Source organism: Tenrec ecaudatus, chromosome 10 (assembly GCF_050624435.1).
Source record: "Tenrec ecaudatus isolate mTenEca1 chromosome 10, mTenEca1.hap1, whole genome shotgun sequence".
Taxonomy (NCBI): Eukaryota; Metazoa; Chordata; class Mammalia; order Afrosoricida; family Tenrecidae; genus Tenrec; species Tenrec ecaudatus.
Genome location: NC_134539.1, coordinates 108,108,855 through 108,135,543, shown reverse-complemented (window position 1 = coordinate 108,135,543; position 26,689 = coordinate 108,108,855). Strand labels below are relative to the sequence as shown.

The following is a 26,689-nucleotide window of genomic DNA, read 5'->3' as shown; positions in this document are numbered from 1 at the left end:
CCCCAGCACCCCTCTCTTCTAGCCAGGCAGATCTGCATTTGGTGAAATCAGGGACCTTAGGACTGCTGGCCATGGGGTTACACAGACCCTTTGCAGAGTAACAAAATCCAGGATGTTCCCCATTCAACAGACACCTGCCTCTGAGCACAGTTCAGTGGCCCACCCAGCATGAGGGTGTATTCTGCTCTCAGGCAAGTGGCGTCCAGATAGCTCAGGCTCACACCAGCTCTGGGTTTGGGTTCCGCTTCTACACCGACGTTTCTGGAAAGTCATCTATTTCATCAAATGCATTGAGAGTGGCCTTGCTGTTGCTTCTGGACAAATTTGGGACTTTGTTGAAATCTGCTATGAACAAAAGAAAGAAATTTCTAGAAATACAGCCCTTTACCCTGGGTGCCGCCACATGTTAGGCACATCATCTGGTTTTTAAAACGTAACCCAACTAAGGTGATAAAATATCAGAGCTCGGGAGGAACCTAGGAAGCAATTTTAACTCAGCCTTCCCATTTCACAATGGAGAAATCAGGGCCCTGGGAGTTGATTTGCTCAAGGTCATGCCATCAGATAGGTGCAGCCCACACACTGCCTCACAGCAGCAGTACCTGTCCGCCTTCCAGGTCCTGGGTCCTCATTAAGGAAGGAGACGTGCGTTTTCCATTCCGTCCACTTGACCTCATTGATCCTGAGAGTGTGATAATTGTTCTCATTACTTCACAAGGGCACCACATTAAACGCAAACAAGCAGTTTCCTATTTCTGGACAGACTCCCCAGCCTCCTTCTGCCCAACCCGGGATCCAGACTCCCCCTGCCCCAGCTGGTCAAAGCAGCATGACTAGGGTTTGAAAGCTGCCCTGAGTGCCCATTTCCCTGGCTCAAGAGATCATGTTCCGCCTACAGTGGAGAGACTGCCAGTTGCTCAGAGAGATGTCAGAGGCGCATCTTCAGACACCAGGAGCTGGTCTGGAGGGGCAAAGGGAGCCCAGCAGGGGAAAGAGGCAGGCAGTCAGGCAGGCTCAGCTGAGAAGAAGTGAGTGAAGCTCATAGACGGACAACTGGAATAAGGTTGCACTAAAGAGGTTACAGTTCAAACCAGATGCCTAAAGGCTAGTGATTCAAACCCACCCAGTGATGTCGCTCAAGAATGTCCTGGTGACATCTTCCATAAAGGTCACCGCTAAGGACACCCAACAGAACACTTCTACTTGCTAGCACATGGAGTGAACTGGACGGCAGCTAAGAGAGTCCCAGCCACCGGTCGAATGGGCAGTGTCCGGGGGGGATGGGATTACAGCGAGAGGCCTCCGGTTGCCTTACATTCATTCACATTCAGAAGGAAGCAGTCCAAGTCAGACACATTTGTGAGGCCAACAATTACAGTCAGCAGCAATAACTTCCTGGGAACAGGGCTTTCAGTCAAAAAAGTAAGTGAAGATAAGGTTATACTCCAAGAAGGTGCACTGTAGGGTCAGGTAGTCTGGTAAGGGTACAGGAAGAGATGGAGATGATCCAAAAACATGGCACTGGAATGTGTGAGTGCTTTTTTGCCAAAGACACAAAGCTTGCTTGAAAACTGTCCAGAGTCACTGTCTCAATTTCAGTTTTGCCAGTGACAAAATGTGCCAGCGATTCCTGGTGCTACAGGAACCCACTCAGAATAGACGAGGGAGCCATGAAGGCCAGTCCTTTCTAAGCCAAGCGGGCAGAGAGGGAGTCTGCTGGTGGCAGAGTCTCCATCCCTCCTGCTCCTGAAACTGGGGAGCCCTCATCCAGCAACACCCCCCCAAAGCAAACTCCACCTTCTGAAGAGACCAGGACAGACAGTGGCTGTGGTTAAGGCAAACATTGTTGCTATACCATCCTGCCCACCCCCTCCCCAAACTCCTCTCTCTTTCTCTAACCTCAAAACAACCTCCAAGGAAGGGACTTTCTCTCTCTTACCGCAGGCACAGTCGGAAATCCTCCTCTGCTACTTTACATAATTCTCCCATACGGAATCTGCTTCTCAGCCATTCTGGTAACATTTTCTCAAACTCCAAGATTGTTCTGGCTCTCTGGGGAAATAAGCAAGACTGAGCATGCTGCTGAGGAGCGGTGATTCAACGCTAGCCGGGAGAGCACAGCGCCCTCCGAGTGCATGTGCACACAGACACGTGCACATGCACACAGTCAGCCCACTGAACTTCCACTGGGTGCCTAATGCATACACAGAGCCTGAGGAATCAACTAATTACAGAATTCAAAGGTGGAAAAAAAACAGCAAGGTGTTCAAATCATTTTAAGTATGATATGATTGTTTCTGGAAGTCCAACCAGTCCGAGCTGGAACCCCAGAAACGAGAAAGGTTTCAAAGCCATGTCGTCCTACCCATGCCAGTCTTGGGATCCCCGTGGCAGTTTTCCTGGAAACGATCTGTCTAATCTCTCCTGACTCTTATCAGCAAGAAACACAGTATCTCATTATGGAGATCTGAATTGCTAGAAATGTCATGTCAAATGAAAGTTTTTCTCTCTGTGGTTCCCCCGGCACATCTCTTTTGTTCTCTTGGGTCCTCCAAAGGGAGTTATTCAAACTCACTGCCATGGTTAGTAGCCCAACACACACTATACCACCAACGCTCCATGCTTTCACAGGCAGCTCTCCCCAGATGGCTGCAGCTTTCGCTGGTTCCCAACCATTCCTCATGAGGTATGGTTTCAGGGCCTCTCGTCAACGTGACCCCTACCGCTGGACTCATCCTGCGGGATAATATCCTTCAGTATGTGGGGCTCACATACTGAGGAGTATTGATCCCACTATGGGATAGAGCAGGATGTCCCCTCTTTTGTCTTAGACTCTACTCCTCCCAAAGCACCCCAAGGTCATAACTCAACACCCACATCACACAAGTGATTCTCAACCAAGTCCTCCATAAGCTCCAGTATTTTCCTCACCTGTGCTGTCATGGGAACCCTAGACCCTACCCTCAAGGACCCTCGATGAAGGCTTCGGCCAACCCGGTCAGTCACCAGGTGAGCCGATGCAGTCACCAGGGTCCAACCCAGACCACCGGAGCTGATGGTTTCAGTGATCATGAGCTCAGCAGAGTCCTCCATCCCCCCCCACCCCCAGTGGCCCCGACCCACCTGTAGGCGCCAGATGCGCTCACTCTCCTGAGAGATCTTCTCCACGGTCTCTCCCATGAGGGCAATGAGCATGTTGAGGAGGAGGACAAAGGTGAGGATGACGTAGGTGATGAGCAGGATCAGAAAGAGGATGGGGTACTTGGAGTTCTGCTGGATGTTCAGGTCCCCCAGGCCAATGGTGAGCTTGAAGAGCTCCAGCACGGCGTCGCTGAAGCTGCCGTAGGAGCTGCAGTCCCTGCTGTCCCCGGAACACTTCTCAATGAGCGAGGCCAGGGCTGGGACGACACAACGGGGGATTCCCTTCAGCCACTCCGCCTGGCTAATTACCCAACCCGTGCGTGACTACTTGCATGTGCACACAAAACACGCACACACGCACACAGAACGCCTGCTGCTTCCCTCTCCCTGGCTACTGTAACCCCATCACCAGCCTTAGCCCCTCTGGAAGCCACATCAGGCTGCTTTCTCTACTCTGATTTCCTGCAGAAAGGGCCTCTGCTAACAAAGCCGTACTCCCCTCTTCCTCTTCTACCCTGCAGTGCAGCCCACGGTCACCAATCATTGTGCGTGTCCTTGGCTCCCCCAACAAATACCTGTAACCTGGGTGTCCTCCCCGTCTTTCCCCAAGACTGCAAAACCCCAAGTCTCTTCATGTGAGTTCCTTATGGGCAAGGTCCAGCACTCGCTCTTCTCTCCTTTCCCACACACCCCTGTAGTTACTCATTGCTGGTTGAGTGGATGGAAGGATGGATGAGCAACTAATAGGTGAATTAAAGAGCAGCCAACAAGCCAATAGGAAAATTTGGACCCAGGAATTCTAGACAGATGGAAAGAGCTATCTATAAATGCCAATGATTGCTTTTTTAAAAAATCTGGCCAGGGGAAATAAAGCTATATTTCTCTATTCAGGACCTAGAAATGCACTTGGATGTGCCATTTCCTGTGCTGTAAATGAAGGGTGTTCGAGAAGGTTCCTCACCCCAGGCCCCCACCAGAGCAGAGGGTACCACCGAGACAAGAGGGCTTCAAAAAATTCATGGGGAAAGTCCATGATCATTTCACGCCACTCTGCCAGAAACCTTGGCAAGTCCACCGAGAAATGTGAAGCAAACTGCGGGAAGGGCGGGATGTGGAAGGGCGGGACCAAAGGCAGACTTAGCTTCCATTTTTCAAAAACCATCCATCCAGTTTCTACAAGCTTCAGCTTCCCTCTCTATACAAATGTCTCTACAGCTGTGAAAGTGGAGGGTGGGAACAGGGCATGGCCTGGCACAGAGGAGATAACCATGACAGACCTGGCATGAATCTGTGCATAAGTGACACCAGGCAGGGGCTCCATACCCATATATGTGCATGGGCACGATGAAGATCGAGTGAACGAGATAAGGCTTGCAAAATGCCACCTGGCACGCAGCAAGGTGTAGTTGCTCCTGAAACTTCTATGTCCTTTCGCATTGCGATAACTGTAGAAAGTGCTCTATAAATGTGGCAGCTACAAGTATTTAATAAATCAATTACCTACTCCAAATCCAAGTAGGAACACAATATATACAAACAAGAACTTCAGGACATCATGCAAAATGACCTATAAAGAAGAACAGATGACACAAGTGTAAGTCTGAGTGCATGTTCATCCCACGCTGGCCCCTTACTCCATCCCAGGTCCTCCTAGTCCCCCTCTGCCCAGGCCTTCCCTCAAGTCGCACTCCCCTTTTCTCTCCAGTGAGCTCCTCCAGCTTTGCAAGGCTCAGCTCTGGGCTCCACCTCCTTTCTGTGCCTTGCCTGCTCCAGCCCACATTCTCTCCCCCCTCCCTCCATCCTCAAAGACCATGATCTGTCTCTGCCCTTGCTGGTTCACCCTGTGCTTGGGGCCCTTTCTTCCTAGGGCTTCACTCCTCCTGAGGGCAGTGGTGTGCTGGGTCAAGCTTCTACCAGCCCACATGAGCTGACTGATACATTTCCGTGAATCTCATGAACTGGTGGTTAAATATAGCCATCATTAAAAATGAAATTGTATGCCAAACCTGAAAATCCAAACTCGCTGCCATGGAGTTGACTCTGACTCATAGCAAACCTATAGCTAGGACAGGGTAGGACTATCCCTGGAATTTCCAAGATTGTAACTCTTTATGGGAATGGAAAGCACTGTCTTTCAACCAAGAAGCAGCTAGCGGTTTTGAACTGCTGGCCTTGCGATTAGTGAACCAACTTGGAACCACTATGCTGCTGGAGCTCCTCAAATCATATACAGTGATAATTAAAATAATTCATATTTTAAATATTTTAAATAATAATTTAAATAAATAACATTCTACACACATCACTTTCTGGTCATGGCACTACATTCTACTGCTCTCTCTGCTCTTGAAGTTGCCTATGTCCATCATATCTCTAATGGAACTAGCACAGAATGGTGTGGTAATGCATCTCTCTTCCTCACTAGGTGTTAACTCCATTCTGGTAGCTGGAAATTGACCATGAAGGAAGTATTTACACTATGGAAATTGGCGAGTGGTAGAATCAGCTCCGACTCACTGTTTTATGGATTGTCTCTAGAGCCAGAATGAAGAAAATGATAGAGGAACCTTTCATGCAGATGAACCTTAAAGTTATCTTCTGTGTGCACTCATTTCATGTAAATAGAGCAAAGCTATTAATTGACAATGATTGCTCGCATCCTTGGCCAGGGAGTGCTATGTCAACATTAGTCTCCATCGTTTCCCTTTCATCTTATTCCTCAGACGAAAGGAAACTATCTCCCAACGTTTGGACCAGAACACCTCTCTTCTGTCAGCTGCAGCCATGGGTTGGCAACAGGCACGTGAGTTCAGCAAAGACCAACAAGCATTCAGTTGGCTATGTGGAATTTCCAGTAAAAAGTAGTGTGTGTTTTATTACTTGTAAAATGTGTGATAAATAAACATTTACATTAAGATATTTTTTTCATCAAGTCAGCTCCGATTCATGGCAACCCCAGGTGTGTCAGGGTAGTTGTGCATCGAAGGCAGGTTTTCCGACCTCTCGGTTAACAATTGAGTGCATTAACCCCTTGTACCGCCCAAGGACTCCACACGTACCCATACACATCTCTCTATACCTATAGGTTTTCCCAGAGAACCAGTTCTGAGGTATCTACCAGCACACCACTGCCTGAGGGGCGCAGTTGCCCTTCAGAAAGCAGTCCTCTTCCCAGTGTTCAGGAGATGCTGGGTGGGCATCGAAAGCTTAACCAAAGGTGAAGGGAGACCATGCATGAGGGAGGAAGAGCAGCGGTCTTCCCTTTGGGCAACACCCTTTCTCTTCTCCAAACCTCCATTTCCCCATCTGACATTCCCCGAGGGTCCTCCCGCCTGCACATCTCTGACCCGCAGCCGCTCCCAACGCACCTTCTGGATCATGACGCTGTACATGCCCATGGACTGGAAGCCCCGCGTGTAGTAGAGCATGTTCGCCCAGCCCAGGGCCATGGCCAGCACAAGGCAGGCGAGGTACTCTTTGTAGGCAAACAAGTACAAGAAGACAGAGAGTATCACAAGCACAGCTTGGACAAAACTGTTTAGGAAACACAGGAGACAGGGCCTTACTTACTTCTCCTCAGTAGCAGGGCAGAAAGAGTCAACCCCAGACCCCCCTGAAACCTTGTGAGCTGGTTCGTGGCCTTGGTGGCTAAAGAGACAATATGGCTTCAGATCCACTCAGCTGTAACCCAAACCCAACCTGGTAGAGCATGTCACCAAAGGCAAATCGGAGTCAACCATGTGCTGGCTGTGACTGATAGAGACTTGTTAAAGGTATAGACACCATCCCCTGGACCCCAAGAAGTCTGGGGTGCAGCCCAAGACATGATATACTTTGCAAGTCACCCACTAGACCAAACATGTGGCCAACGGTAACTTTTTAACCAAAATGGCAAAGCTGTAGCTTTCTATAATAATAAGCCAATATCTATACAATATTTATACTAATAACAAAAATCCCTCAAAATCAACTTCATTTTTAATTTGTTTAAAAACAGGTCCACTATATGCAAACATAAAATCAAAATCTGTACACCATGAATCATTCAGACATCTGAATAAAAACTCAGTTATAACATCAGGCAATCCCCATGATAAAATTATATATATATATCCACTGCCATCAAAGCAATTCAGAGTAGATAGCCTCATCTTTCTTCTGTGGAGAGACTGGTGGGTTTGAACTGCCCACTTTGAAGTTAGCAGCCCAATGCCTAAACCACCAGCATCATAGATAACTTAAGGTTCAGACACTGGCAAACTTGTTTTTCTGGTACAGTAAGAAGAAACATTTGGATGATCAACCACATTTGGGACTGAGGAGAGGAAGGGCTAGACCTTCTTAACTAACGCAAACAAACAGAAAGCAGATGAGTAAAACAATGCACTTTGGTTGGCACTAAAACCAGTGGGCACATGAGGGGGCTTCAAGAAGCTCATGGAGAAATGTCATGATCTTCTCATCCCATTTTTCAACAAGCACTTTGAAGCCCCCTGATATAAATAGGTGTTTGGGAATCATGATATTTTCCCCAAAAGGACAGATTCCCAGGTGTTTTGCATCACACCCCATCGATTTAATGCAGCAGCCACACCCTGCCTACCCATTTACTCCAGTAGCTGGGTGACACATGGGCCCACAGGGAGACATAGTGGAAGACTGGCTCGTGCCTCAAGCCACTAGAAGGCAGGCACTTAATGAAGCATTTAGAAGTATTTAGAGCCATGAAACCTAGATGCATCATTCTATGGGCCCAAGTCTTTCCGGGGCTCACAGGAGGAACTTAGATGGGGTCTGCAGAGCCACGGAGCCCAGGATTGTCCGTCCTAAGCTGCAGCTCCTGTTGCATTCATGTGGCAACAATGCTGAATTGGCCTTTGTTCGTTTAAAGACAGGACTCACACAGCCTTCCGGGTCAGCTGCCTCTGACCTCATTCAGATAGGCTGCCAAGCTGGGCTTTCTGGCGAGTGCTCTAGAGTAGTCAGCCTGGGTTGAGCCTGGAGTGAAAATGATGAGGCCAGGTTCAATGTCACCAACTCCACATGCATGTGACTTACTTTCCTGCTTTGAGCCTCAGGGGTCATGCCTACACCACGACTTCGTGGGAACATTCTAGCTCTGGCCTGCCAGGGTCCGAGATGACAACTTCTAGATGCCAGACATCTAAAAGGGGCTGCCGTTCCCCACCCCACTCCCGAAGGGGCAAATAATAGAAATGTGGGTGAAGGGAGACAACAGACAGTATAAGATACGAAATAATAATAACAATATCTAATTGATCAAGGATTCACGAGGGTAGGAGAGTGGGGGAAAGGGGATAAAAAAGAGGAGCTTAGTCTTTTCCCTCCATCAGGAGAAAGGGCGGCACTGTTAGAAATTTCCTGGTGAACTGCTGCCCGAAAAGGAATATAGGCGCCGGGATTTTCGTTCTCTCTCGCCCCTGCTCACTAACTCTGGCTCCTGCTTTCGATTTCTGTCCCCTTTCGCCCAGCCCCAGCTCTTTGCTTTCCTGCCGTCCCTAGACCCACCACTTTCTCTTCGGTTTACCGCTTTCTTGGCTCTCCTCGCTACCCCTCCCTGGGGTCAACAACTAGCTACTTCCAGCCCTTCCCGTTTCCCTTCCCTTCTGAAAAAGGTCCGTGGTTCCTGTCTCTGAGTAAAGCCTGGAACTGGTCCCTTCGCTTCGGAGGAAAAAAAAAAGAAGAGGAGCTTATACCAAAGGCTCAAGTAGAAAATGTTTAAAAATGATGATGGCAACATGTGTACAAATATGCTTGATACAACTGGTGTATGGAATGTTATAGGAGCTGTAAGAGCCCCCAATAAAATGCTTTTCTAACATAAAATAAACAAATAAACCTCAAAGAGGTAAAATTAAATAAAAGGGGTTGCCGAGCACATCCCCCTGTAACAAAGCAAAACGGACCGTGAGGTCTCTTGTGCCTTCTCCACGCAGCCTGCTGTCGGAGCTATGTGACGGGGGGGAGGGGGGGGGTGATCAGAGGGTGGTCGCTTCTATGGTTTCCTCTGTTCCTCACCATGGGAATTCACATGGGAAGCCTCTCACTGGAAGGGGAAGGGAGGCTCTGGCCTTGTGACTATGGCAGAATGAAATGGACTTTGGTGACGACGTGGCAAGAGGCCACAGGGGGACACAACAGTCACCACACAGGATTGTAGCCTGGCCTAGGAGTTGGTAACAGGAGGACAGTTCTACTTACAAGACAAAGTGAAACCAGGCATCGGACAGGATGGACTGCAGATCCGAGGGCCTCAGCAGGAAGATGGCGATGCCCTAAAGCCAGAGAAGGAGGGAGAGCTGTGCCCTCCAAGGGGGACCCTTTGTGCTGATCACAGGAGAGCCTGAGAAGCTGTTTCCCAAGGACTAAGCCTGCAAGCTTTCCGGAATCCCTCTCTCCCTCCAAGAGCTAGAGAGGGCCATTTCCACAGTCTACCTCAACGTCTGCATGTCTGTATCCATGTCTTAAATCCCCTACCAGACTGTGAGCTCAAGGGTAACCAACTCCCTCTATCTTGTATGTGTGTATATAAAACATATATACCTCTATATATGTATCTACCTCTATATATGCTAGGCATATGTGTATATCACACATGTCATATGTGTGTGTGTTTGTCTAGAGAGAGAGGTAAAGGGACTTCAAAAAGCTCACGGAGGATTTTAATTAAAATATAGAATTTTTCCACAACATTTTTGAAGCCCCCTCATACCCACCCATATTAGAAAGCATCCAGAGTATATATGTGGAGTACTGGAATGCATGAATAGATGGATGACTAAGCTGATTGAAGATGGTTGGCTGGATGAGGGATGGGAGGGTGGGTAGATAAGTGTCAGTGGATATTTAAATGGATGAAGAGAACAAAAATGGCTGAAGAAGTATGTGGATTGTTCGGTGGAAGTTGGGGTGCAGATAAGCTGTTAGGTAGCTGGGTGAGGGAGAGAGGGTAGATGGTTGAATGAGTAAATGGTAGGGAAGAAGGAAAATTGGTTATGGAGTGACTGGGATGTAGATAAATGACAGCTGGATGCTGTGGCAGTTACATAATCTCCTGTCAACTTGCCAAGGGGTGGAGTCTAGCCTGTCAATCAGGCCATAGCCAAGGAGGCCTCCATGTGGGCATGACCTTCTCCTGAGGATTCTGGGAACTCCTGTCTTCCTCCCGGGAGGAGGGAGACTCTCTCTGCTTCATCTTCCTGCTGACAAGTCTGATGGAGCTACACTGATGCAGCCAAATCCCTGGAGCTGGAGGAGCCACGTAGAGGCCCACACCAGTGCTGAGATGCTTCCGCCACCACTGGATCCAAAAGACTTTCCACCCACTGGCCTGTGATCTTCCTACACTCGGTGCCATTACATGTGTTGCATGAGTCTGAAGAGGAATTTATAGACTGCTATCCCACATGTGGGCTAATATCAGACTTATGGATTTGATCTGGACTAGACTGGGGTGTTTTCTCAATAGACAAGTACTCATTTATATAAAGCTCTTTCTTACACACATAGGCGTGTCTATAAATTAGTTTCTCTAGTCCACCCAGATTGACACAGATGGACAGAAAAACAGATGGAATTGAGAAGATGGATCTGTCTTATTTATTTATTCTCACTTGTATTTAAGTGATTAAGTGTATTTAAGGCTTAGGAAGAAAGGGCAGCCCCAAAGGCCCCCAGCAGCCCAGCAGGAATGGCAGGGCAGAAGGGGCCTGGCACCAAGGCTGCTCTCACCCTGCCTGCCCCTTGGAGCAGTCCCAAAGGGCTTGGTGGCCCACTCACCTCTTTCACCGAGATGCACGTGGCCCAAATAAGCACAAACATCCTTCCTAAGAGCTGCAGCCACCCCATCTTGTGTGTCAGGGCTAAGGGGTGTGGGAGTGCCTGGCAGGGAGAGAGAGGGGAGGTCAGGGTGGGGGGAGGAGGCTAAGAGGAACACCAGCTTTGGAGGGACCAAGCACAGAAGCATGAGAACCCTTGAATGGAGCCAGCAGTCAGCAGGAAGCCGAGTTCTGAATAGAAGAAGCAAAGCATTGCCATCACCCTGCCCTTGCCTTCCTCACTCTTGGTGGGCACCCAGAACTGTGGCAAGGAGCAAAATCCCCTCACACCTGACATGCCCTCACACCTCGTGGCATGTGTCCTACCCAGCTCATCCATCCCCAGACACCCACAGGGTTTCTGCAAACAAAGCGGAGGCTCTGTGCCCAAGTGATGGGTGGCAAACCAAGGACCAAGGTCATTTGGGAGAAACTTGTTCAAATGACCGAGGCAGAGCATGTGACCTGCCCGCTTCTCCACTTCCCCAAAGGAGTGGGGACTCAATGGGCCCCGCAGCAGAAAAGCCTGGATTCAGACAGTGAGCCGGGCAGGATCTCTGTCTCCTCCAGCTTGTTCCTAAAAGGGACCAGGCAAGGCTGGGCATCTGGGGCTGAGCCCAACTAAGCACTGGGAAAGAATGTATTCTGCTTCCCTGGAAATTGTGGCAAATGCCATTTGGGGTGGGGGGAGCCCTTGCAAGTCTCTTAGCTTCTCTGGGTCTCAGTTTCCCCATATGCACTTGGATCAGCTTCAGGCCCCTCCAGCTTTGACCATCCCATGCCCAGGCACCCCCACAAAGGGGCACACTCACCTCGTCCTCCCGGGGGCGGTAGTATGAGACTAGCGTCAGGGTGATGTTGTAGAAGAAATAAAAACAGAAGGACAGGAAGAACATGTACTTGGCAAACTTCTTCCACTTCATCCGCAGCAGCGTGTGCAGGGGCTCCAGCGTCAGCATCTCATGTCGGTTCTGGGGATGAGACAACACCAGTCACCTCTGGGGATGAGACAATACCAGTCACCTCTGGGGATGAGACAACACCAGTCACCTCGGAGAAGAGGGAGGGAGGGAGGGAGCGAGGGAATGGTTTCCAAAGGGCCCACAGGGAGCCCTGAGTCAGCACCACCTCCAGGCAGAAGGGAACAGTGGTAAATGAAGAAGTCCCCTAGACTGGTTTGGCTGGAAATGCTGGGAGGGTAACTTCCGGTTGCCCCATTATATTCGGGTAGCAGCCAAGCACCAGAGGAGCCTGGCACTCCCAGTGAGATCGGGTACAAAAGGGAGCAAGAGCTAGAAGTGTAAGGTGACTGAATCTGTCCCCAAATTGGTTCTCATCTTGTGTGACCTAAGGGCAGCCCTGGCCTTCTTCAGGCCTCAATCTTCTTGTCTGCTAGATTGATGACAAACAGCTCCTGCCCTACCGACCTTCCAGGCCACTAAGGATGCAGAGAGATCAGGGCAGGCAGGTCCTGGAGAGCTTAACTCTCAGGAGAATGCAAAGACCCAGTCTGCTGCCTTCTCACTGGTAAGCCTCTCTCTCCCCCTCCAGTTTTATTGAGGTTCCGCTCTCACTTCCTCCAGGGAGGCCTTCCCCAACTGCTCCAGCTATGTACTCCATGACCCTCACATAAGTTCATGTCACAGAGAGAGAGTGGGTTCTAAGCCTGGCCGTACAATACCAGCAGCGGAGAGGAGGGTAAACAAGATGACAAGATCAACAGCAACCATCCCCACATTCAAATGGGACCAAGAGACCTCTCATCATCAGGATCTACAACTGAAGGTTAACAAGGAACAATGAGCCCAGCACCCATCCTAAGCCTTGACCTTCTAGGCTGGACTTTACCCAGGGAGGCAAAGGAATGAGGGCTCAGTGGGAGACTCCAGGCACAGCTACGCTGGTGGCACAAGATCTTCCTAGTGCTCTCAGGCCCCTAATCTGAGATCTAGCCCGTGGGCCCCTGCCCTTGCCCCGGCCCCGCCAGGAGACCTACATCTATGTTGGTGTTGTAGACAATGATCTCCAGCACAGAATTGTCTGTCGTGGTGTCCACATTGGTGAGGTCATAGAGGGAAGACGACACGGGCCCATACGCCCAGTCAGTGAACTTCCTGGACAGGCTCCGCAGTGGCTTCTCCTTGATCTCCCGACTGAGGATGTACTTCAGGATCTGGGGCAGGAAGAGGAACAACCATCAGCTTAGGAACAGCTCCCCGGGTGACTCCAAAGGGCAGGCAAGATCAAGAGGCACCACCCTCCAGCCTCCTCCTTCCCCCAAGCTGAGTCATGAGTGATCCTAGCATGAGGGCCACGGCTTCCTGGGACACTTAACACAAGACCCAAGAGGATGGTCCTGTTGGGGAGGACAGTGTTGGCCAATGGGATGCCCCATATTGAGCCTGGCCCGGGGGGTGAGGGTGGGGGCAGGGCAGGAACAAGTGTAAGTCTGTGCCTCTTAAAGAGGTCTGGGCCCTCCATTCCCAGCTGGCTAGTATTCAGAAATAGGGAGTTTCCAAGTGATATGGAATGAAGAAGAGAACAAGTCAGGGGATGAGTGGGGCACCTCTCCATGACTGACCATGGAGCAAGGCTCCTAATGCCATGCTCCCTGCAGGGGGCTTCATCCCTGGGCTGGCAGGGTTGGGGGGGGGGAGGAAGCAGGGCAAGGAAAACATGGGCCACAAGGACATGTAGGGAAGAGGCTGAAACTGCAACCACAATCTGACTCTCCCTAAGAGTGTGGTCCTAGGGTAGACCAGAGAGGGGGAGGCAGGCACACAATTCCTTCTCTGTTGAAACCATTTCCTGTGGCCTCCTCCCCATGAAAGAGAATAAAAAGGTCCTTTGTGGGTCCCAGCCCTGGTCACTGAGACAAGACCCAAGGGACATAGGGCCCTGCCTACCCATCAGCTGTGCTGAGGCTGGCACAGCTGGGGGCTGGGCTTAACAGCCCCCCACCTACCCCCAGACTCCTCCTGCTGCCTCCCAAGAATGACACTTACCTCTTGGGAGCCACAGTCAGCTCCCAGGGGTCAGAAAAGGCAAGGCACAGGCTTAGACCCCAAAGAGCTTTCTCCTAAGAAGCTAAGCTGGCCTGTGACTCCAACCCCAACCTGCATCTTAACCTGGATCTTGGAACAAGCCAGAACTCCATCTCCCAACAGACAGAGGTCTAGACACGCCCCGGTCTGAGTTCACCAGGATTCCAGGCCAAGCCTGAAGTTAGGCCATCACAAAGAGCCCAAGCACTTCATACTCTGCGGGGGACTTGGCTCAGAGCCCAACCTGACAAGCAAGCCCGATCTCGCCAGAGATCCCTCCTCCAGCCAGCCATCTTCTGGAACTCCTGACCTCTGAGGAGACTGACAGGCCTGCAGGTCACTCAAGCTCCAACAAGACACCTTTGTTCATATGAGTCACGGTCAAGTTCATTTTGACTCATGGTGGCCCCATGGGGGCAGAACAGAGCTGGCCCATATGATTTTTTGAGGCCTGGTTTTCCAAGGTATCTCTGGGTGGGTTTGAACTACAAACTTTGAGCCAGCAGCCAAGTGCTCCACCATTCGTGCCCCAGAGGGAATCCTTCACCCAGAGAATCCTTGCTACTTCCTTTACCACGCAGGAGTCCTGAGCTGCTAAGCATGCAAGAAACTGTCCCGTGGCCCCACACCGGCCCAGGAAGGAGAGGGTCAGGCAAGAGAGAGTGCCACGTAGTGTAGGGACTGAAGCCCAGGGCAAGATCCCCTGTCCCTGTGCGGTTCCTGTGCAGCGCAGCTGTATTCCCAACCCCTCCCAGGGCCAGAGCTGAGACCCGTCAGATCCCAGGGCTGGCAGCGACAGCTGTGCCACATTTCCCTGCCCATCCACCATCCCCGCAGTGCCCACCTCGGCCTTGCCCATCTTGGCCGCCAGCTGCAGCGGGTTGAGGCCATCGTTGTTGCACGTGGTCTCCAGCTCCCAGTTGCCGCTCCTGAGCAGGATCATGTCGTACATGCGCTTCACGAAGTCATTCTGCGTCTTGAAGTCCTCGGACACTGTCACCAGTGCATGGAGGATGTTGTTGCCCCGTGAGTCCTGGGAGGTGATGTCCGTCTGCTCGTTCTCCATCAGCAGCTGCACAATCTCCGGCTGGTTGGTGCACGCTGCCAGGGCCAGGGGTGTCTCGCCTGGGGGGAAGGAAGTACCTGGAGTCAGTTCTCACCTGGACCAGAACCAGCACTCCTTCTCCAAGCCCCAGAACCTGCGCCCAAATCCGGGCCACGGCAGCAGGACAGGTCATGAAGTTTCCTTCTTTCTCTTCCTTGTACAGGAGAGGAGATGGACGCTCCTCCTTGCTAGACTCCCTGCTTCCCCCTGGCCCTCCACCCTCTGCACCCAACATGGCAGCCAGACTGTGCCAGCTCAGGTGGAAGAAAGGCTTAGGTTTCCCCAATGGACCACAAAGCCTAAGTATTCTGGCCCCTAGCTCCTCCTCTTCCTCTCACGCACTCTCTACCAGCCACAATAGCCTTCTTTCCCCAACACTCAGGTACTTTCTGACTCACCCCAGGGCTTCTGCACAGGCTGTTCCCACAGCCTGTCATGTTCTCCCCAGATGGTGGCTGCACCTCCTCCCTCCCCTCCAGCTGCTCAAATGGCACCTTTTCCATCAGACCCACCCTCCCTCTGTTGTTGTTGTTGTTGTTGTTGTTGCTGCTGCTGCTGCCAGGTGCCACCGAGTTGGGTCTGGCCCATAGCAACCCAATCAGTGGACAACAGAACTAAACACTGCTCAGTCCTGCACCATCCTCATCATTGTCCAGGGCGCTGTAACAACTTGAACTTGCCTCCCACATCCTAGAGCTCCGGATCCCCCTGTCTCTGCTTTCCCTTTTTAAAAAAATTTTCTTCAATATCACTTAAAATCTGGAGCCCTCGTGGTGCTGCGGGTCAGGTACTGGGCTAGGTCAACAGTTTCAACCTTCCAGCCGCTCTTCGGGAGAAAGCAGAGCTGTCTGCTCCCACCAAGACTGGAAGCCTCAGAAACCCAAGGAAGCAGCTCTTCTCAGTCCTATCGCTTTATTTACCTCTTTCCTGAGCTTTATTTTACTCAGTGGTCCAATTCAAGCCTGATACAGGCGGTAATTGTTAGGTGCCATCCCTGTTGTCTGCAGCAGTTGTACAGTAAAGGACTGTGAAGGGGGGGGGGAGCCAGATGATTCACACGCGGTCCCACAGCAAGTCCAGGACAGCAGCAGGACTGGACACCAAGCCTCTGAAGTCAGTCTTTGGTTATCAGACTCTGGCCTTCCCCAGTCCCCTCTCATCTTCCCCCATCTGCCCCACTCTCCATCCCAGTCAGCAAACACAAGGGCAGGTCAAAACGTTCATGGAAAAATGGACTTAAAAGTTGATGGAATGTCCCCACACTTTTTTGACCAAAAGCCAAACAAACTCACTGCCATCAAGTCGATGACGACTCAGAGAGACCCTCTAGGACAAGTGGAACTGGCCCCTGTAAGTTTCCAAAGCTAATTCTTCACAGGAATAGAAAGCCCCATCTCTATCACAAGAAGCAGCTGGTGGCTTCAAACTGCTGACCTTGCAGTGTACCCACTGTGTTTTTTGAAGCCTCCCTCATAGTTCCCAGCGTCTGCTCCAGCCAGATCCTTTGTTGGGCAATAGGGACACAGACGGATTTATCCTGTCTTCAGGAGAAGGGGGAACTCTACCGAATCCTGCATTTAACAAAACCGCCAAGGACAGAAAGCAGATCTGGGGTGGACAGGGCATGGGATTCAAGGAAGGGTTGACTCTCGAGTGTGTGGGGCTCTGGGGTGGGGTGGGTGTTGGCAGAGAGGAGCACCTGACTGTGGCAGGCTTCTCCAATTCTCTGCATTTGTTAAAATAAAAAGAACTGCTATACACTGACAGCTGAACGAATTTCCCTGTATCCGAGTGATACTTGCAACACCATGGCTAAAATTCTCACCCAGAGCTTCCTACCCTGATAGCCTTTGGACGCCATAGATTGGTCCGCACGCGTGCGCGCGCGCACGCACACACACACACACACACCCTCCCCCCCACTCCCCTTCCCTCTCTGGTCAGCCCGGGCTGTCCTGCCACCTCCCTGCCCCAGTTCTACCCACAAGGTCTAGTATGCATGGGTCTCCAGGCTCAGCCTGCCAAGATTCACAGTGGGGTCTCCATCCTGAGCAGGAGGTGGGAGAGGGGGGACGGGGACAGGAAAGGGATGCTTCCAGCGCCTTGAGGGTCAAGGTCAGTCTGGAGGCAGAGCTGGACAGGCCAGCATCTCCCTCCTCAAGCCCCACCCCTACCTCACCCGCCTGAGCCTGGCCAGACTCAGGGCGACACCCACCGAAGTAGAAGCCTTCATGTTGGTACTTGGGGTTGAAGAAGAACCCCTTGGCGTGGGCATTGACGTCTGCACCCGCCGCGATGAGCTCAGCCGTGATGTCCCCCTGCCTCCGTTCGATGGCGATGTTGAGCGCCGTCTGCCCTGTGGGAAGGGCATGGGTGGAGGAAAGGGGTTGCTCAGAAGCCCGGGCTCACTCGGACCCCTTTCACCTCTCTGGCCTGCGAGAATAAGCTGGGGCGTATCAAAAGCAGCAGTGTCTCTGTGGGCACAGTATCCCCCACCCAGCCAGCCAGCCCTGTTCCGCACTGCCCCTCGGCCAGGCCATACCTTCGTAGGCCTCCTCGGTGTACTCCGCATTGATGAGCCAGTCCAGGATGTCGTTCTCCTGGGCGAAGGTGAGCAGGATGCGCACGATCTCCTTGGTGTTGGGGTTGATGTTTAACAAGGCCTTCATCAGGCAGGTCTTCCCCGTGTCCGAGGCCGTCAGCTTGTGCATGAGGAAGTCTGCGGACAGGCCGCAGGCTAGAGCCGCAGGAGCGGCCCATGGCAGTGCCCTAGGCAGCCTCCAACCTCCCCAACCTCCTCTGGGCCAGTTGGCCTTCCTAAGCCCCACACTGTGGCTCTCCAACCCCTGCAGGCCTTAACGGAGGCCTTGGTCCCTCTGCACCCTTACCTGGCACAGAGCGATCATACTCACTGCCCACCTGGGTGCTGACACTGAAAATCTCACCTCTGAACTCGAACTCACCTCTCCCTAACCTGCTCTTTCTCCTGGTCTCAGAACATCTAAGGCTGGTATCCACCGAGTCCAAATGATGCCCTCTGGAACAACCCCCCCCCCCATCCCCTCACTCCTCACACCCATATGTCTCCCAAATCCTGCCCCCAGTGGTCCTCTCGTGGGCTTCAGCTCTGTCCTCATCCTGCACACAGTAGCCAGACCATGACCCTTACCTGCCAAAACCCTCTCAACAGCAAAACCTTAGCTCTGCATCCACTACTTGCCATGCTCCCATTGTTGGGGTTGGGGGGTAGGGAGGGGGTGTCTCCACAGCACTGACCAGGCACGTCCAGGCCACGACGCCGTCGACACAGCTCCTGCAGCTCCATCAGCAGCTCCACCACCTCCTCCACGCAGCCCTCTGACACAGCAGCAAAGAGCCGCTTCTTCAGCCGCCTCTTGTTTCGTCTCTGCTCTTCCTTGGCCAGGTGTGCGCTAAGGCTGGGAAGCGTGTCCCCGCTCATCACCCAGGCCCCACCACTCCCAGTCTGACCTCTTCCCCATCAGAACTACTGCACCTGGCAGGGGCTGCACCAATTTACCCTCACCCCACCCCATCTCGCAAGTCTGTCACTGCAGATTTCAGAGCTCCAGGTCCCAGGCTGTGTGCTGCCCTAATACATATGATTACATCGCATCACATGGTGCATTTGGATGCACACAGTAGCCATCGGCGAGGAAAACTGGCTAGTGGCTCGTGGTGATTGAGTGTGGAAGTGGGCAAAGGGAGAGTTCATGTTCCCACTTTTTGTGTTCTGAATTTTCAAAACAGATCCGTCTCTACTTCCAGGCTCCACCTGGGGACCTATGGTAAAAGTGGTGATGGGCATCTCTTTGTTTGCAATGTATAACCATTGTAAAGTATGAATGTGTTTGTAGGTATGCTTAGAAAATCCATGCTTGTGTTCTATACACTTTTTAAAAAATACTTTTGCATTGTAGGCTGGCTGAAAGTTTACAGAGCAGATCAGTTTTCCACTCAAAAGCCTTTCCACTCAGTGAGCATTTTGGTTCATCTCTTGGAGGCAATTCTCACACTATAACATCACTTATCCCACTCCCCCCCCCCCCCGTGCTTCCCGTTCCCATTCTTCCTTCTTCCCTAACCCCTCTAAACTTTGTCCTCGGGCAATACATGTATCTTTAATGTTCGTTATTCTGTAAATTAAACTCAGTGCCTGTGTAAATGGTATAATTCTTTTCTAACTGTTGTTTATGTTTAATGACTTTATGAAATGCCCTGCATGTCACAATTATGGACCAGGGCCCTCAGACATTTGTCCTCACCTCCCAGGGATGATGGGTCTTTCTCTTTCTTGCAAGATTCTGATGCCTGTCCTTCTGACATATGCCCTTGAGGGAAGGGAGCTCACTGGGAGGTGAGCAGAGCCCGGCTTACCTCGGGCTGTTGGGGTTGGATGGGGTCTCTGTTACATCATCCTGGGGAGACTGAGGGGAGTCCATGTCATCACAGTTGCCAGAGATGCTGGGGTGGGGGTACACAGGTGAAGACCAGAAGGAGAGAGGGACACATTTAGAAATTAACTGTGCTAGCAAGCCACAGTCGGGATGGGCCATATTGCCTAGGATGGGTCACTAACCACCCACCTGGGAACTCAGCCTCCTCATCCTGGAGCTCAGGGCTGAACCCTGGGCTGGTACTCACCACTGGCGGATGTTGGAATCCATGGGCTTGGAGAAGATGGGGGGCGAGGCCTTAGAGATGATGGGGTTGGGCTCAAACCCTTCTATCTCCAGGAAGAAGTGTGCGCTGAGGGAACACCCAAGCAAGGTCATTAGAACTAAGACAGGACCTGTCGACCTTGGTGGCCTGCAACCCTGGGTTCGGACCCCTGCAGTGCTGCACTGAGTCCTCGAGGGACTCACCCACGGGCCAGACCCCATCTTTGCAGCACTCTCTGGGGTGGATCAAGCCATCATCACTCACGGTCCCAGATGAGCATTTGAAGCCCCAGAGAAGCAACTTGACAAGGTCACACAGCTGACAGATGGCAGAGCCTGAATCCAAAGCTGGGCCTGGGAGGCTCTTGCCCTGAGAATTCTGGGAGGATGAAACCAGGACTCTAGTAGAGCTGGCCTGACGCCCTGAGCAGGATTTCCCCCACCTCAGCAGTGGCCCCGCACCAACTTCAAGGAAACACTAGGCTCGCTCAGACACACCCACAAAAGCAGACACACCTGCCTTCATAAACCACAGTCACACACGTAGACCGGCCTCTCATGAGGCCGGGGTGGTAAGCACTCTGTCGAGGGTGACTTCAGCCTCACCAACCCCCACTTCTCACAGCTGCTGCAGCATAACTTCTGACCCTGAGGGCCTGGCCCTGGGAACAAGGTCTCCCAACCAACCAGGCCTCTCTTCTGGAGCACAGGGCCCCAAGCACCTGTGTTATTCTGGGAACTTTAGAGAAACAAATCCACAGAAACTCATGTATAAGAGAGAGTTTTATATAAAGGGTAAGTGCACATCAAGAAAACATCCCAACCCAGTGCTGCCCAAGCCCACAAGTCCAACATTAACCCGTATGTCCAACATCAATCCACAAAGTCCTCCTCCATCTCACAAAACAGACGGAATGATGCTGACTGCAGGAGGGAAGCTGAGTCAGTGAATGTGTAAGCATCTCAGCGTTGGCAGGGGTCTCCACACGGGTGCTCCAGCACCCAGGGCTGCATCGGGGTAGGTCCATGTGACTTCTTCTCAGGGATGTCTTGCAGGAAGCGAGCCTTGCCAGCTAAAGCAGGGAACTGGTTAAGGCAGCTGCACCCTGGTCCAACCATCAGAAAGTAAAAGACCTGAGAACTAGAAAGGTGAGGCTCACCAAGCCGTTTATCCCTCCACCCTTCAACTAACCCCATGTGTGTTTATCGGCCAGGTTGGCACAATCAACTAACTACCTCAGCACCTTTCCCCCTGCTTCCTTTCCAGACCCAGATGGGCCAGCAACCACAGTCCCCACCTCACAATGCCAAAGAGCAGCCCCTAAAGGGCAGTCCCAACCTTAAAACATTGGATCTTCAGAGTTGAAGGGAAGGAAGCAAGAAGGGACTATGGCCCCATTCTTCAGATGGGGGAAAAAACGGAAGGCTCAGGGAGGAAGCAGCTCATCCACAGTCGCCCCACAGGGACGAAACAATGTGAGTCAGAGAATGTGGTCCCAGATGTCCAGGCTCACAGCTTACACTACCATCCAGGCTGCTCTCTCTCACCTCAACCTTCTGGGTCTGCTTCCAGTCAACCAAGCTTTAGAAGTTCACTGAAGAAGGAACCCACCCCATGCAGCCACTTCCCAAGGTGGGGCAGGAGGTAAGGAAGCCTGGGGTTTGCCTGCAGAAATCCCTCTTCTTCAGACCTAGAGGAGGCCTGAGAGGCTCAAAGCTCTTCCAAAAATGGGACATGGGATGCTGCTGATGTCTCATTGGCCCTTCCCTTCTTGCCCATTAAAGGGAGTCTTCTGACCTGGCCTAAAAATCAAATCCTTTTTCCAAAAGTGAAGGTAAAGGAAGGAGTAAAGCCTAGAGTGGGAAGTTATATCCTGGGTTCTAGTTAGGCTTACTCGGCCTCTGGCTCCTGTATGACCGCAGGTGATGACTTACAATCTCTGGGTCAAGTGTCATCACTTGAATGGAGAATGATTGAACTACTAGATGATCTCTAAGGCTTGAATTCTGGAGTCAGGACCATTCCAGAAACATCCATTTAGGGGATGACCACCCAAAAGGAATATCAGAGCTCTTCCAGTTCGATCACCATACCTCTGCACCCCCACAGCACACCAGAACCTCCATCTCAATGTGATCCGTGCTCTACCACACAGCCCTGGTACCAGGGCTTTAAACACATCTGCTGGCTCATTTCCAATCCCCATATCTGCCGTTGGTCCAGCCCTTCCCCTGTGCCTCACCCTGTGTGGATATCCTCAGTAAATCATCTATGCAACAAATACTGGGTACAATTTCATTGCCAGATACTGTTCCAGGAGCTGGGGCTACAATGGTGAACAAATAAGCAAAACTCCCTATCCTCATAGAACTGCTATTCTAGTGAGTTAGTCCCAAGGGTCAGACCAGGGCAAGCGCAGCACAGCCATCCCTTCCTGTCCTCTGGACAGCTCTGTGAGCACTTCAATAATGGCACGTGCATCGTCTGACGCCCCAGCACCCAACGCTGGTTCTGACACTCGGAAGACCTCACCAAATGGGACAGCAAAAGGATAAAGAGGTGCTGAGTGAAAGGATAAATTAATGGAAGTAAGAATGACTGTAGGCTATATGGGCAGATGAGTGGATGGATGGATAGATAGATAGGGAGTACGTCACTGGGTGCATAGATAGGTGGCTAGGGGAAGAGATTGATGACCATGACCAATAAGCAGAAAGACCAACACAATTTAAAACTTGAGATATTGAGCAGGTTATCTCCTTCAAGTGATTTCCCAAGACCCTCACTATTCTTAATTATACCATCCTCTTCCCAGCCTTGCATAAGAAGCTGAGGGCAGGTCCTATGACTCTTCTTCATCTTCCTACCTTCTCAGGGCCTACCCCCAGAGGTCCAAATACCCCTCCCCAATCCAGACTTCTCCTACTAGTGCAGTGCATACTTCCTTAATGCGTAGTATTGCACTCATTCTTTACATGTAATTGTTTCTCTTTTATTTACATATAATTTTCTCTCTGCCAAAAGCCTCAAGGAAGCTTTAGAAAACAAGGGCATGAGGACAACTCTTCACTCTAGGCCTGGAGACTGAGGGCCAGGGAAAGTGAGGGCTAAGGAGCACTTCTTTACATCACCATGCAGTCTATCCTCATTCAAAATGAGCCATGGGGTGCATACTCTTACACTCGTTCATTTCAGTATTCATTGACTTGCTCAAAAATGACTAATATACCCTGTACAAAACCTCACAGTAGGGAGGGAAGAGGTGACCCTTCCAGGGTCCTAATGAGAGATTTCAACTTGAGCTAAGCCTTAGTCCCCAAAACTGGGACAATCTCTTCAGAGCCAAGTTGAACTATGGAATCCCAAGGGAAGGTGAAGTACTTACAGTCAAGGGTAGGGATCGGCCAAGGCTCTATCGGGGTGTTATTTGGTCTGAGTATAGAAATGGATTTGTGGGAAAGCACTGGATACTGAGAGGGCAGAGTGGAAAATATCCCTGAAGTAGGAAAGTCAAGGCAGTGTTGGGAAAAAGGAGGAAGATCTTCTCACAGGGTGGAAGAAAGAACATGGTGAAAGCTGGGCTGGGGAGAACTTCAATTTCTGTAGAAGAACCTAACGCTGGGACTGGGGAGCTGCTAGACCATGAGGTCGCCACCTTATACCTGTCCTGCTTGCCACCACAAACTCTGCATTCCATCCACCATCATGAGCAGCTGGCAAGGTCTTAGCCACATGACATCCTGTCTCCTAACAGGGAACAGATGCTATTTGTTTTTTTTGCTACCTTTGGCCCAGACCAGAGGACGCCTCCTGGGTATTGACTCATGTGAGCAGTTAGCTCTGTATCATATCTTCTGTATTTCTGTCCCTGCAAAGGCCAAAAAAGTCCTCAATCCCTAAGAAGCTCCTACCCCAAAGAGGAAGTCTATTTGGCCACCAACTTTGTCCCAAGAAATGCCCTAGGGTCCAGAGTTCTACAGTTCCAGCTTCTCCACAGCCATCAATAAGCTGTGTTTCTGTCCTCGGATATAGTCCCATGGAATAACCTGATGGCTCAGGAAAAGCTCCCAGGTCCAAAAATCTCTTCCCAAGGTAGACTCCTAGAGTCTCCACTTCCACCATTAGTGCATATTTCCTGAATGTCCAATGTTGCTCTCTTTTGTTACATATAATGGTTTCTCTTTTCTTTATGTACAAATTTCTCTCTTCCCCAGGATGAGTACTACACTCGGTTCTTAAGGAGATGCCAAAATCTTAGCAAGATGTCTTCTTTTCAAAGGAGGAGGCCACCTTTTGGAAGACAAGGTCACTACTTATAATCTTTGGCTCAAAGAAGGAAGGCAATCTAACTGATCCTACTATGGAAAGAATTTAGGATTTTACTAGCGCTCTGTCTTCAATAATCCCCTAAGACCCAAACCTCCCCTGGGAGAGCAGAAAGGGAAGGAGTGAGGAATGAGGAAGACAGGAAAGGCTCTTCTTGCTGGCTTAGCTGAGGGGTATCTCAGCTCTTACCTGGGCATGTCCCTCAGATCCAGGTTGGCCTGTCTGATCTCCACCTCCATCCAGGTTTCTCTCCTATGCTCCAGCCAGTGCCTTCTGAACATCTCCTCTTGGATGTGCCTCAGGCACCTCTCCACCAACATGTGAACTTGGCACCTCTCTCCTGACCTTACTCCTTCTCCTCTAAGGTGCTTGTTAGAGCCCTGCCCTCCCCTCAGCTTCCCCCACCTGAAAAGATCGTATCTCTTGACTCCCCCTTTTTCTTTCCCTCCCCTAGTGATCCTGAAGATTTTATATACTAATACCTCTCAGATACATCCCTTCCTCTTCATTCCTGACCACCTGGCCTCAGACCTCATCGCCTGGACTTCCCAAGAGCCTCCACAACATCCCTCTACCCCAGCCTTGCCTCCAAACCATCATCCACACAGATACCCCAAAGCAACTTTTCCAAAATGCAAACCTATGCCCTTCCTTGTGTAGAAAATCCTTCCATCGCTCCCACTGCCCTCAGGATTGTTCAAGCTCCTTTAGTGACCCCCTACAACCTCACCCCAGACAGACTTTTATATCTCTAGCTACACTGGTCTTTGCCCTGAGCATTTGCTCCCATGTCCCTCTGTCCAGACCTTTCCCTTCCTCTCCAGCTGCCAACACCCACTCTAATACCACATCCTCCAGGAAGTGCCTCAATATTGTCCATGAGCTAACTGACTTCTCCTCAGCCACCAGCCCTCCCAAGTCACCCATTTTCTGGGCTCTTCCTACTTTCTTTTTGATGTCCCCCTCCCCAGACTGTAAGCAACGATGGCTGTTGTTCTCTCTGTCCCAGTCTTCCTACTATAGACCCAGCCTCGGGCCTGGAGATTAGGTGATCTGGGTGATTCTTACTCAAAACAGCAGACAAGGAAACACCGAACTCACTTCTGATTCAAGAAGAGGCATAGGCCAGAAGCAGGGGAGACAGGGAAGATGAACTAAAATACATCAGGGCCCCAACCCAAGTCAAGCACATCAAGAGCTGGAGTGGGAAGGGCTTCGAATGGAGGGGCACAAAATCGACCGGGGCATGGAGGCATCTCCAATGGAAGAGACTAAGGCCTCAAAAACTGTGACACCCAAGAAGGCTCTGCTCTGCCTTCCAGTTGTAAAGTGGCAATCACCATCCTAGCCATATCCAGTTCCCAGGGGGCCCTGTGGGATGATTGATGATTATGATGATCCAACAGAAACAACAACGATGCTGACCCATGCTGAGCACTCGGTCAGCGTAATCCTAATTATTTTCCATCCTTGGTGCCCTCATTGCACAGGTGCAGTTAAATGCTGAGTAACCTGCCCATGAGCACAGCAATGGGAGTTACTACGGTTGGAAGGAAAGCCTACCCCTGGGAGCGCCAGGTCACCTGGATCTTCCACCTGCCTTTGTGCTGCTCATTTCAGACATGGCCCACCATCGTCTTACCTCCACCAAGGGCCTCTCCCATCACTCCCATCCAACTGCCCCCTGACACCTCCAAGCAGGCCCCCTAAGAATGCAATGCTCTCCTGCCACAGGCACTCAGCATCCTAGTTCAGAATCAGAATCTCGTACCCATCCCCCAAGCCAGGAATACCTCCTGTGTCCCCACAGCACAGAGCTCAGGCCCCAGCCTGCATGTCCTACCTCTTCTTGGTGGGAGTGAGCTCGGTTGCCCTCTTCTCCTGCAGGATGGCAGGATTCCCACTGGGGACCACGGTTCTCCTGCCCAAGAGGGGCACCATCTCTTTGGGGTGGGTATTCATGGCTGAAACACAATCACAGAGCAGATGCTCAAGTTGAGAGGGTGAAGGTCATCACCAAGGGCTTCAGACACCCTCTGACTCTTGTCATGCTCCCTGAAAGCGTGAGCTTGCGTCATTTTCCCGGGCAGCCAGTCCCTCTCAGAGATGAGGAGCCCATTTCCAGTTTTCCCCTCTCCCTTCTTCAGCACCCCTGCTTTGTGATCCCACAGGAGAAGCTATCAGAGCTTCCAAGTAAAGCTTCATGCCCCCGGATGGTCTCAAGACAAGACACCATTGCCAGTCAATATCACTGCTCCATGCCATCTCAGATTCCTATTCAGAGCTGACCTCTTCTTTGCTCTAGATAATTGGGTCCTGGTCAGACATCTTCCAGTACCTCTGGTGTCTTGGCTGTGTGAGCACCCTGGTCATCTCGGCAACTAGCCCTCTCTCATCTCTTGCCCACTCATAACTGCCCGCCAGATTCCCTTCTCTGCCTGAGATCCAAGAGCCTGCGAGAATACCCCAAAGCAACAGGGATTGTGGCTGCCGTCTACCGTACCACCAGGGAAGCACTCCATTCCAAGGTGCAGGAAGCAGTCCCCTCTAAACCT

The 26,689-nt window shown here is 51.2% G+C and overlaps 1 protein-coding gene across 2 annotated transcripts; it reads right to left on the bottom strand.

Moving 5' to 3' along the window:
- Positions 1 to 247: 247 nt before the first annotated feature.
- TRPV3 (transient receptor potential cation channel subfamily V member 3) lies at positions 248 to 26,096 on the bottom strand. 2 transcript variants are annotated; one of them, XM_075559205.1, is made up of 17 exons: positions 25,978 to 26,096; positions 19,791 to 19,895; positions 19,524 to 19,610; positions 18,405 to 18,559; positions 17,671 to 17,847; positions 17,344 to 17,484; positions 14,868 to 15,148; positions 12,976 to 13,152; positions 11,792 to 11,950; positions 10,942 to 11,043; positions 9,364 to 9,437; positions 6,510 to 6,675; positions 4,642 to 4,708; positions 3,124 to 3,398; positions 1,940 to 2,052; positions 603 to 682; positions 248 to 345 (listed from the first exon to the last, which is right to left on the bottom strand). In XM_075559205.1, the coding sequence occupies exons 1-17, from the start codon at positions 26,094 to 26,096 to the stop codon at positions 248 to 250; spliced, it is 2,376 nt and encodes a 791-aa protein (XP_075415320.1). The 2 variants fall into 2 exon arrangements, with proteins under 2 accessions (XP_075415320.1, XP_075415322.1); XM_075559207.1 differs by having other exon boundaries at positions 248 to 342.
- Between the last annotated feature and the right edge of the window lie 593 nt (positions 26,097 to 26,689).

What these genes read in the sequence shown, in the direction of transcription:
- TRPV3 (XM_075559205.1), bottom strand. Translation starts at nt 26,096, where the DNA reads ATGAATACCCACCCCAAAGAGATGGTGCCCCTCTTGGGCAGGAGAACC. An exon ending in CGTGCATCTCGGTGAAAGAG is followed by an intron (nt 9,438 to 10,941) that starts GTGAGTGGGCCA and finishes CTCTGGCTTTAG; the next exon opens with GGCATCGCCATCTTCCTGCT. An exon ending in CCTACTTGGATTTGGAGTAG is followed by an intron (nt 3,399 to 4,641) that starts GTAATTGATTTA and finishes GTGTCGTCCCAG; the next exon opens with CCCTGGCCTCGCTCATTGAG.